Source organism: Vigna unguiculata, chromosome 3, assembly GCF_037176805.1.
Source record: "Vigna unguiculata cultivar grain cowpea cultivar isolate G323 ecotype 2 chromosome 3, ASM3717680v1, whole genome shotgun sequence".
NCBI classification, from domain to species: domain Eukaryota; kingdom Viridiplantae; phylum Streptophyta; class Magnoliopsida; order Fabales; family Fabaceae; genus Vigna; species Vigna unguiculata.
Window position 1 is genome coordinate 60,172,602 of NC_140794.1, and position 12,253 is coordinate 60,184,854.

At 31.0% G+C, this 12,253-nt stretch overlaps 1 protein-coding gene across 2 annotated transcripts; it reads left to right on the plus strand.

Moving 5' to 3' along the window:
* Positions 1-1,761: 1,761 nt before the first annotated feature.
* On the plus strand, positions 1,762-10,940 carry MSH2 (MUTS homolog 2). 2 transcript variants are annotated; one of them, XM_028062448.2, is made up of 14 exons: positions 1,762-2,039; positions 2,174-2,223; positions 2,786-2,818; positions 3,456-4,526; positions 4,827-5,381; positions 5,579-5,689; positions 5,826-5,915; positions 6,016-6,087; positions 6,275-6,385; positions 6,810-6,936; positions 8,100-8,299; positions 9,161-9,313; positions 9,873-10,086; positions 10,608-10,940. In XM_028062448.2, exons 1-13 carry the CDS (start codon positions 1,991-1,993, stop codon positions 10,071-10,073), a joined length of 2,823 nt encoding a protein of 940 aa, XP_027918249.2. In that variant the 5' UTR covers positions 1,762-1,990; the 3' UTR covers positions 10,074-10,086; positions 10,608-10,940. The 2 variants fall into 2 exon arrangements, with proteins under 2 accessions (XP_027918249.2, XP_027918248.2); XM_028062447.2 differs by lacking the exon at positions 10,608-10,940 and having other exon boundaries at positions 9,873-10,345.
* The last annotated feature ends 1,313 nt before the right edge of the window (positions 10,941-12,253 follow it).

Sequence of the window (12,253 nt, forward strand, 5' to 3'; positions counted from 1 at the left end):
AAGTAATTTATCGATAGACACAATCTACCAATAAATTTGTATTACTACTAATGGTAGCTATAAATGTATGTTTGATCATATTTATATTTTTTTATGTAAAAATATTTATGATTATTGTTTTATTTAATATTTAACTAATAAAAAATTTGTGTTTAATTTTCATTTTCACAAAATAACATATTATTAGGATGAGATGAATTGACTAAAAATATGAACAATTATAAAATATAAAAACACATGAAAAGTAAATAAAATTTGGGAAAAAAAATGTACGTACCAAATAGATATTATGGTAGATAATTCACATAAACCTTTCAAAGTGAATGATTTATTAAAATGACTATAATGGGAGAAGTTTATCTCATTATGTGTTTGAGGAAATGTGAATGCAAGAATCAAGAAAAGAAGAAAACAAATATTAAAAGAGTAAATCCATTAAAAGAACGTTGTTTTTAAATACTAAGCAGTTTAAAGTCACTTTGTGACATGGAAATTTCACGTTTTTACATTCATATGTATTACTATTACTATCTTATGTATTTTATGAATGTAAATTATCAATAACTTTTAATTTATAAATTCATCAACATAATAATTAATTATATTTTGTTTTTAAATATTTTATTGTATTGTTTTATTATTTATAAAAGAATTACAATAAAATATCCTAATATTGTTAAAAAATTTATATCAAATAATTCAATTTGATGTGAACTAACAAGAAGTAAATTATAATTACATAAAAATTAAAATTAAGATCTCATATCTAATTGCATAAATTTATATTTGTGCAAATTTAAACAATAATAATTATCTGTCATCCTAATTATAAATCAATAAACCTACATTAAACAAAAAATAATAATAAGGAGACATGGGAAACGTAAAGACATTTATCCTGTGTTAAACGTACTCTTTGTACAACTTTTTATTATAGAAAAGATAATTATTTTCAAAATGATTGAAATCAAAATATCTTAAAAAGATACATAAGTATTGCAAATTATAATTATTTTAGTTCAACCAGAATCCTTAATATTGTCACTTATTATTAAATCTCTTATACTTTTAAAAGAAAATAAACTAAAGTCTGTATGTGCAAATAAATTTTAATATTTGAATGAAGAATAAAAAATGCCAAATCCTCCTTTCTTTATAATAAATTTGATGTGATTTATACTCCATATCAAAATGAATTGATATTTTTAATTTGCTAATATGGTGGGTTATAATGGATGATAAGTTAATATTTTTTTAAAACTTATTATAATGAAAAAAATACAATCTTTATATTGTATTATTTAAAAGTATAAAAAATTTATTATTGTTATTTAAATTATGATCATTTATAAATTAATTTCAAATATAAGCTAGTAATTTATTGAAAATATTAATTAATTAATTAAAAAATTGACAAAAATATTTACATAATGTATTTTTATAATATATATTTTTAAAATTAAAAGAAAAATTCATCTCTGACTGTCTTGAATATAGGTGGATCAGAGAGAAGGCAGAACAAATAAGATGAATTAATTGACCATTTTATCATCTTTACTCTATATAATACCTGACTTCTTAATTTCAAAACAGAAGTGAGGTGAAAAACATTGGAATTAGTTTAAATAGACAATTAAGAAATAGACTCATCAAAATAAAAAATTATTTTAAATAAAAATACTAAATTTTCTAAAAAAATGACAAATTGAAAAATGTGAAAAACCTCAAATATAGAGATATTTTGGACCGGGTTTAGTTACAGTTACCCAGGTTTGAAGTCACGGACTTCGTTTCCGCGACGGGCCTCTGAAAAGCCCGCGAGTATTTCCCGCCACCAACACCACAGAAAGTGGAAAACCTCCCACTCCCACCATATCACTCATATGTATGAACAAATGCAAGCCTTCTCACAGTTCGTACCACCATTTCATAAATCTCAGGCACAGGTTCAAATACAGTTTTGCTCTGAAACTAAACCCTACTTTCAGCAATGGCTGAAAATGTCGATCTAACCAATAAGCTCCCTGAGCTCAAATTAGGTAATTATCATTTTAAAGAAGAGAAAATTGATAATATGTTGACATTATTTATGTGTTAGTACTTTGTTTTGTTATGGTTGGTTATTTGAAGTTTGCTAACGGTTTTCCTTGTTTTCTTTTATGGCTGTTATTAGATTCTAAGCAAGCACAAGGGTTTCTATCATTTTTCAAAACCCTACCTGATGTAAGTCTTATAATATTTCTCCTTTCTTGTTTCGTATTGGAATCGGACTTGGTTCTGTTGCGAGATTGTTGTTAGCATTACTTGCGTCATTAATTGTTGTTTTTTTGTTTTCGTCATTAAAGATACTACAAATTTAGCGCATGATTTATACACTTCAGAAAGAGGCTAAAGATCAAGTACTTAGTTGTATACTTATTGTTGTTTACACTTTCTAAATTTAGTGAGCAGTATCTGGTGGTAACATGTTTAGACCCATCGTAATAATTCTCTACACCAAGTCATCTATACATGAAATTGTATACTGGTGTCAATGCTTTCCTTACATATTGCTTAGTAGTGAAAATTTAACATTTTGTTGATTTAAACCACTATTTTCTTGACATGTTTTTTTGGTTACTTTGTTGGTTTCCTCTTTATTAAAACAGGTTATATGGGTTCATATCCATGCAATCCATTTTTTGCCTCTTTAATTGATGCTGGTTTAATGGTTATGACACCTTGTAAATTGGTGTGGTTACTTTTCCTTTTTTACTTTTATTCACTATTTTCTTTTCTGTAACAGGATCCAAGGGCTATACGACTTTTTGATCGTAGGGTAAGTTTATAGATGAAATTGGTCTTTTTCGATGTTTAGTTTTGAATTACTCTGTTCAATGGATGTCAAGTGGTTCAAATTCCGTACAGGCATGCCCCCTAGATATCTTGAGAAGTAGCTTATGATCTCTGAAATGTGACAATCTCTTTACTTTTCACATTTTGTCTTATATTATATGGGTTTCTTAAAGAGGAATAATTTTATATAAAATGACTTTGTTCATCTCAGCAATATTTATTAGAATGTAATCCTGAAGTACTTTGTATAGAAATAGGGCCCAAAATTTAAGACTGACATAGTCCAGTTAATTGTTCTTTAATATGTGCTAGAACATAAAAATATCTTGGTTAGGTATTATTTGTGGATTGTGTAAAATAAAATGCTTAAAGCTCAGTAACCTGAAAGTACTTCTAGAAAAAATATTATCCAATTGTTCTGGTTTACAAACCATCTTGCTGCAACTTATTTTCATCTTTTGAAGAGTTTCTTCAAAATTTTTATTATAAATTTTCACAATGTATTATTGTTAAATTGAATTTTCTTATATTATATCAACAAGTTTCTTTAGCTTTATTTCCTCCTTTTTATGCATTATGATGATCATAACTGGATTAAATGCCCTTTTAAAATTATTCAGGACTATTATACTGCCCATGGCGACAATGCAACTTTCATTGCAAAGACCTACTACCACACTACGACTGCCATGCGACAACTGGGCAATGGATCAAACGCTCTTTCCAGTGTTACTGTCAGCAGAAACATGTTTGAAACAATTGCTCGTGATCTCCTTTTGGATAGAACAGATCATTCTCTTGAGCTCTACGAAGGTAGTGGTTCTAATTGGAGACTGGTCAAAACTGGAACGCCTGGTAATCTTGGTAGTTTTGAAGATGTTCTGTTTGCTAACAGTGAAATGCAAGATTCTCCTGTTATTGTTGCTTTGTCACTTAACTTCCGTGAAAATGGTTGCACCATTGGGTTAGGATTTGTTGATCTAACTAAGAGAGTGCTTGGGATGGCTGAATTCCTTGACAATCACTTCACAAATGTGGAATCAGCATTGGTTGCACTCGGCTGCAAAGAGTGTCTTCTGCCCATTGAGTCTGTCAAATCTACTGAATACAGAATGTTGTGTGATGTGTTGACTAAATGTGGTGTGATGTTAACTGAGAAAAAGAAATATGAATTTAAAGCCAGAGATCTGGTGCAGGATCTTGGTAGGCTTGTTAAAGGTCCTATCGAACCAGTTCGAGATTTTGTGTCTGGATTTGAATATGCACCTGGTGCTCTGGGGGCATTACTATCTTATGCAGAGTTACTGGCAGATGAAAGCAATTATGAAAACTATACCCTTCGTAGGTACAATCTTGACAGCTACATGAGGTTAGATTCTGCAGCCATGAGAGCACTTAATGTCCTGGAAAGCAAAACTGATGCAAACAAAAATTTCAGTTTGTTTGGTCTCATGAATAGGACTTGTACTGCTGGAATGGGAAAACGGTTATTGCACATCTGGCTTAAACAGCCATTAGTAGATGTGGCAGAAATTAATTCTAGATTGGACATAGTACAAGCATTTGTAGAGGACACTGTGCTTCGCCAAGATCTGAGGCAGCATCTGAAAAGAATATCAGACATTGAGCGACTGGTGCACAATCTGCAGAAGCGACGAGCTGGTCTGCAACATATTGTTAAACTTTACCAGGTAGAGTCTTGTCTGTACTTACATTTAGGTTTTGATAAGGTATGGAATTTTACCTACGGTATGGATATCTTACAATTGGACTTGTACTTATTTTGTGACTCAATATTTTTGGTTCTTAGTTTTTGTTAAGTTTATTATTATTTTTATCAATTTTGTTGTCATTTAACTACATAGAAATTGCATCCACCTAACCATATTGTTGATCGCTGATAAAAGAACCATATTGCTGATTATATGTAACTGTTTACATGGCCAATGATACAGCATGCTGTTAACTCCACTACCATCTTTTGGTTGCAGTCTAGTATTCGACTACCTTTCATTAAAAGTGCTTTGGAAATATATGATGGGCAATTTTCCTCAGTGATGAGAAGTAGGTATTTGGAACCTCTTCATTTATGGACTGATGATGAGCACCTGAACAAATTCATTGGGCTTGTAGAAGCTTCTGTTGACCTTGACCAACTGGAGAACAGGGAATACATGATTTCTCCAAGCTATGACTCTACACTTGCTAACCTAAAGGAACAGCGAGAATTACTAGAGAGCCAAATACATAACTTGCATAGACAAACTGCTGATGATCTTGATCTGCCTATAGATAAGGCATTAAAGTTAGACAAAGGCACACAATTTGGACACGTTTTCAGAATCACAAAGAAGGAAGAGCCAAAGATAAGGAAGAAGCTCAATACCCAGTTTATTGTACTGGAAACCCGTAAAGATGGAGTGAAATTTACCAACACGAAGCTCAAAAAACTAGGGGATCAGTATCAACAAATTCTTGAGGAGTACAAAAATTGTCAAAAGAAGTTAGTTGATAAGGTAGTTCAAACAGCGACAACTTTTTCTGAGGTGAGTATATATGTAAAGCAAGTTTAGATTCAATTAATGCATAGAAAAAAATTGTTTTGTTTTGTGTTTCTGATACTGCTTCAACATGCTTTCAGTCAAGCTGTATTAAGTACAATTTAAGCTAATCCAAACACACTTGTTATGTCTTAAGATTACTTTTTCTTCTGCTCTAAATTGAAGAAATTTTTGTTTTGCAGGTGTTTGAATCTTTAGCTGAAATAATCTCTGAATTGGATGTATTACTGAGCTTTGCTGATTTAGCTTCTAGTTGCCCGACGCCCTACACAAGGCCTGATATCACTTCATCGGTACATAGTTTGCTGTTTTCAAAATAACCAGATTCTTTTCATCTTGCATTTATCTCCCTTTTCTATTTATCCCTTCTTTTGGTTGGAGTTGTCTTTTTCAGAATGATGTTTAATGTTTTCATTTTTATTTTAATAGGATGAAGGAGATATTATCTTAGAAGGCTGCAGACACCCTTGCGTGGAAGCCCAAGATTGGGTGAATTTTATACCAAATGATTGTAAGCTTGTAAGTGTTAACGAGATCCATGGAATTTTATACCAAATGTTGATTTAAATTAGGAACTTATAAGTTGATTCTTTTTATTTTTCTTTTTGTAACAAACCAGGTCAGAGAAAAAACTTGGTTTCAAATAATAACGGGGCCTAACATGGGTGGTAAATCAACATTCATTCGGCAGGTGTGTATCTTCTATACCATTTTAGTGGAAAAATTAATCACTATTTAATTGGCTTGTGAATTTTATTGTCGGAGCTGACCTCCACCTTCTACTTTTGCACTGGTGTTTTTGTAGACATTTTATACCTCGTAATTCAGATATGAGCATTCTTGCTACCCACGGTTAACAGAGTTTGTTCTCTATATAGGTGGGTGTGAATATTTTGATGGCACAAGTTGGTTCATTTGTTCCTTGTGACAAAGCCAGCATATCTGTTCGTGATTGTATTTTTGCCCGTGTGGGTGCTGGTGACTGCCAAGTGAGTCTATTGCGCATTATTTGCCCTTGTTAGTTGCAAATCCCCACCCTTATCTCTGAAACTGTTTGAGGCTTATAATAAGAAAAAAACTACTTGTATAATTGTTTTTTTTGTTGCTTTTAGACTATTTGGATGCATGAAATTAAACTTCTTTCGCTCTTATGTTACTTTAATTTTATTTCTGTTAGAATAAATGACATCATTAATGGGATTTTTAGTTGCTTAAATATGGTAAAATTGTATGTCTGTAAGGGTATTACCAACTGCAAAAAGTCCATTTTTTCAGTGCCCATCTAGAATGGCATTCTGTTATTTTTTAGGCTTATATTTAAAACTGCAATTTTTAAGTTACTGTTTGATGCTCAGTAAATCTATTGTGGTCTCCCTAATTCAAATTCTGATTTCTTTTTTTTAATCTCCCCAGCTACGTGGTGTTTCTACCTTCATGCAAGAAATGCTTGAAACTGCATCAATATTAAAAGGAGCAACTGAAAAGTCTTTGATAATCATTGATGAGTTGGGGCGTGGGACATCAACTTATGATGGATTTGGTTTGTCTTACTCTTCCTTATTTGTGTCATGTTGCAATATCTTAAATCTGAATAATTGTTTTCAAATATATGTTGAACAAATAACTTACTCATGTTGTGCTCTCTTACTGACCGGTACAATGGCTTCTTCTACCTGAGATAAAACATAAAATTAAAAAAGTAGTAAATCTCATCTTCTATCTTAATTCTGAATGTGAAAACGTATGTCTTAAAATTTTGTTCTATTGCTTTTTCCTGTCTTCAGTCACTTATTAATTTATATAATTGAACCATTTTTGGAAATTTTATGGCCTTGGAATTCTCTGCTGCTAGAGTCTTTGTATTTCACGTGCTTGTCTAGTGTTTACTACTAAGTTAATAGCTATAGCTGATGGCAAGGATACTCTGATACAACTTGTTAGCTCAACCTTCACTAGGCCAAAAAGTATACTTGATAAGCAAGATTGCAACTTTGTTTTCTCTAGGATTCTCAGAGTTGCGTCTATATTAAGGGACTACACCCTTTATGAATGCGATGATCTAAGATATTAATTATGGACAACATCTTAATTCCTTAATTTTTGAAAATATGATTTTAGTCCTAAATTCTAAATTTAAAGGACTTAAAACAATTTCTAATTAGTCATTTTAGTCTATCAAATTTAGTGTTTACGGAATAAAACTATATTTTTAAAATTTGAACTAAAAATAGACTTTTTAAAATTTGGGGTATCAGAATCAGTTTTTTTAGATTCGGTCATTCTTTTTATTTTACTGGAAAAGCACTGTACAAATGCCAATTTGTAATTTTTTTTTATAAAATGTCTTCATAGAATACAGTGTTGCATTTAAAGCTTCTATCAAATGAAGTATCCTCTCCTCAACATTTCATGTGGATTTGAAACCAATTCGTACATTGATAATATTGCTTGTTAAATATAACGAGCAAAAATAGTTGTCAGTACAAGTTTATTGATATCCTATTTTCTTAAATTTAGCATGCAAGGTAAATTTGTGATTACTTGTACCGTAATGGTTGGATTGATAAGAATTTCATTCTGCAAAAAGATTATTCAGTGGTGTGCATTGGTGTAATAAACAGTTGGTTTAACCCAGGTTGGTAATCGAAAGCCCTTACACTTTTCAGTACATTTAAACTTAAAACATGTTTTTATTATATGCAGGTCTAGCTTGGGCCATTTGTGAGCATATTGTTGAAGTTATCAAAGCACCTACTTTGTTTGCCACCCACTTTCACGAGCTGACTGCTTTAGCCCTTGAAAATGTAAGCAACGATCCACAGAAGCAAATTGTTGGCGTGGCAAACTATCATGTTAGTGCGCATATTGACTCATCAACTCGAAAGCTAACTATGCTATATAAGGTAAATACATTCCAAACATTTATGACTAATGTTCCTCATTAGGGGAAAGCACTTTTATGAAAGCCTATTTGGAACTTTTTTCTCCCCAGAAGTGATGAACTTAACCTGTTTTTACTCTATTGAAAGTTAATTCAAGAATTCTACAATTTTTACTTTGTACCTCCGCATCACATGCCAGCAAAATTTTTGGCAGATTGTCACCCGTACCCTTCAATAAGTTTTGATTTTCTAGATTTCGTCAATCCTTTCATGATGTTTCATTTATACCTTGGTTTACTAGAAGGTGATATTGCTAAGAAATTTAAGGATATGAGAAGCTTTAAAGGGGGCAGACAATGAAATAAGGTAGTTATATTTGGCTTGAACATTAAACTATAATATTAGACTTACGTTTATATTGAAAAAAAAAAAAATCCTCTTATCCCTTTCCGGTGATACATTTCTTCGCACAAACAATTGACCATTATTCTGAAATCAGAACAATCAATCAACAACCGGTCAGAGTCATGTTTTTGTTAGCCTAGCACTTCCGGAAAGGAAAAAAAAGACCTACCCAGTTTTCTCAAAAGTAGTGTGAAGAGATTGAATGACTCGCCATATACTTATGTGTCCTGTTACCAGTAAACGCCTTGTTACTGTTGATTACAGAAGTCTGTCGTAAATGCATCATCCACTCATAAATCTTCCAGGATTCTTGTTATTGTTGATTATTAACCAATTTTTGGATTACATTTTTTGGCAATGAGCTTACAACAGTCCTTCTCAACAAGTCTGGCCATCATGTTCGAAAACTATAGTAATGTAGTCAAATAGGAATCTGCATTTACATCAACTCTTTTTTCACACTTTTCTACATTTTAGGTTGAACCCGGAGCATGTGATCAGAGTTTTGGTATTCATGTTGCGGAGTTTGCTAACTTCCCTGAAAGTGTTGTTACCCTAGCTAGAGAAAAGGCGGCAGAATTAGAAGACTTTTCTCCCCCTGCAGCATCCCTAACTGATACTACACAGGAGGTATTGCTAATTGCAATTTTTTGTTTCTCTCATTGATATGTGATATTAAAAAACATCATTTCTCAGAATAAACAAATTGGAAAATAAGGATTTCTCTTAAAAAAAATTTGGCTTATGTTATGAGGAACCTATGTGTTTCCTTAATTCTGGCGATTGAAGTACCCAGGTCTAATTTGAAAACATCAGTAAGTGAAATGATGTTTGGTTAATATATGACTATTCTTGTAATACTCTAGTTTATTCATCAAGGAGAGAATCTTCTATGTAAAACTGGTTCCGTGTGAATATTCCATGGAGGGAAAATATCACATGCACATGCACTTAACTTTAACCCTCTCCTCTTCGAGCTTCAGAGGATTTCACTGTCTCGTGCGTGCCTGTTTGCTGAGAGCCACTTTTAATTTCTTACTGTTGTATTTTATTTGACATGTTGGAAACGTTTTCTTCACTTGTCTGAATTTGAAAAAAAAAAAAAACAGAAATAATAGCCATGGTATTGGCAACAGCGAATCTACGGCATTGAAATGAATTATTAAAAATTTGCGATTATAATTTGCAGGTGGGTTCTAAACGTAAGAGAGTTTTTGAATCCGATGACGTGTCTCAAGGGACTGCAAGGGCACGGCAATTTCTCGAAACATTTGTTGATTTGCCACTGGTGACCATGGACAAAATGCAAGCATTGCAAGAAGTAAGGAAGTTAACAGAAAATTTGGAGAAGGACGCCGAAAACTGTAATTGGCTGAAGCAATTCTTGTAAATCGAAAAAAGTGGTTAGTACCCATGCATGTTGTGAATTTTGAAGAGCTTCTTGCTGTGTACATGATGTGTTCAATGGGTTAGGTAAAAAACAGAGTAGTGCCAGGGTGTTTTGTAAATTTATATACGAGCTATAGGGGGGTTAAGGAGAAATGTGTATTCTAATCTTAGTTTGCTTTAATGTTATTTTTCAAAATTTTAGAAGACCATTTGGACTTGCTTCCCGAGAGCCTATGGATAATATATTTAAAAGCTATTTTGATCTTATTAAAATATGTTTACTGATGTCACAAATTTCACCGTTTGAGAAAAGAAACAGGTCATTGTAAGACTGGATAATTAACGCAAAAAATTGTCAGAAATAAGGTGAGGGCAGCTCTTACAGTTCCAATTTGAAACAAGAATATCTCTTCTCCGGCCCAAAAAAATCTGCCACTTGTTGTCGAGATATTATACTGATTTTGAAAGCAAACAATGAAAGGGTATAACAGCTGAACAAGATATTAATATAAATATCTGCTTTTTTGTTGTGAAGATATTCATTTTGGAAGAAAAAATAGCGAAAGAAAATGTGGCTGGAGATAAAAGCTTTTGAGCAGGTATGTCTCTTCATTGTGGCATAATAATATGTTTTCGTACTTAATATGCCATTGGGGTAAGACGTGGTGGATACTTATTTGTCATATTCCATTGAAGTGCTTCTTATCCATATCCAGACTCAAATCATTAGTCACTTGTCACTATTCTTGGTTGTGCAAAGGGACAGGGTAGTGATTGCGATTTCTTAATTTTCATCAACAATAATAAATCTTGATCTCCCTCATTACATGATTAAGCGCAACAATCATTTAGGTTGTTGTTTATTGTTCTAAACCAATAAGTTTTCGCCACTCATCAACTGTCAAATATAGTTGTTAATATAGAATCAGTTTAGTTTCCCCTTGAGGGACTAAATCCTCCCCGATTGTTATTTTATTGCATCATACTGGCGTCTTGTTTGATTTCAAAATAAACATATTTTTAATAAATTATAATCACTCTCGATTTTAATAATAATATCCACACTCTGTTCTTTAAATTTTACTACAAAAAGTTAAATAAAAATTATAAAAATTAAAAGTTAGGTTTTAAAATATAAAAAGTAAAGAGCTTTTCTTATAAGTAGAATAAAAATTAATTTTTATACAAGAAGTTAAATAAATATCATTTTATTAAAAAGATGCATGTCATTTATTAAAATAGATGAATGTTAATTTTTATTAGGTAATAGGGAGTCCGCGTATTATGTATTACGAATATAAAAGTAGTAAGTGTCTAGGTTTGACTACCATTTGATGAATTAATTTATATTTTTAGAAAATTAAAACTGTGGCATTGTTTGCATATAAAACTTTTAAACTTTAAAATACTTTTCAATTTATATATTTTAATTATTTGACATTATGTAATTTCAAACTCTTTCTTAAAAATAGTAAGACTTTAATTATTTTATTAGATGTCTTCTCTTATTTACTTTTTACTCTCGTTTTTTCCTTTTTCGTTTTCTCTGACAATTTCCTGTTCTCTCCTTTTTTTTTTCTCTAAATGTCTTTTTCATTTTTCTTTCACTATTTTTTCTGTCTCCTCTCTTTACTGTTGTTCTTTCTCCTTTTTCTTTTATCTATATAGAATCTGTTACTTTTAACAAAAAAAATGGTCAAAAATATGTTATACTTTAATAATTGTTTTATAATATATCAATCGTTGGATATTTAAAATTAATGATGGTTTACTTTTTGTAGAAGATAGTATTAAATTTAATATATATATATATATATATATATATATATATATATATATATATATACGTGTGTGTGCGTGCTCACTTACTAATAATAGAATTTTAATGACTCTATCTGAACAAAGCTTTCTTAAATAATTCAACTAATATTTTTTTAGTTAATATTACACCTTCAATCAAAAGTTCATTCCCAATTTAACAATTATTAATGCCTATACTTTTGTCTTGCACTTCCTTACTTTTTTTTCCCTTTACCATTATAAAAGTATTCTTGTGTTGCCTATTTCATCAATTTTTGTAAGAAAAAAACATCTTATGATTAAAAAAAAAAGTAATACAAAAATAAATATTTTCTAAAACATATTTTAAACCAAATTTTGAAATATAAATTACTATAATAA

Coding starts and splice junctions, on each gene's coding strand:
- MSH2 (XM_028062448.2), top strand. CDS start 1,991: ATGGCTGAAAATGTCGATCTAACCAATAAGCTCCCTGAGCTCAAATTA. Junction 6,088..6,274: donor AATCAACATTCATTCGGCAG/GTGTGTATCTTC, acceptor TTCTCTATATAG/GTGGGTGTGAATATTTTGAT. Junction 8,300..9,160: donor AGCTAACTATGCTATATAAG/GTAAATACATTC, acceptor TCTACATTTTAG/GTTGAACCCGGAGCATGTGA.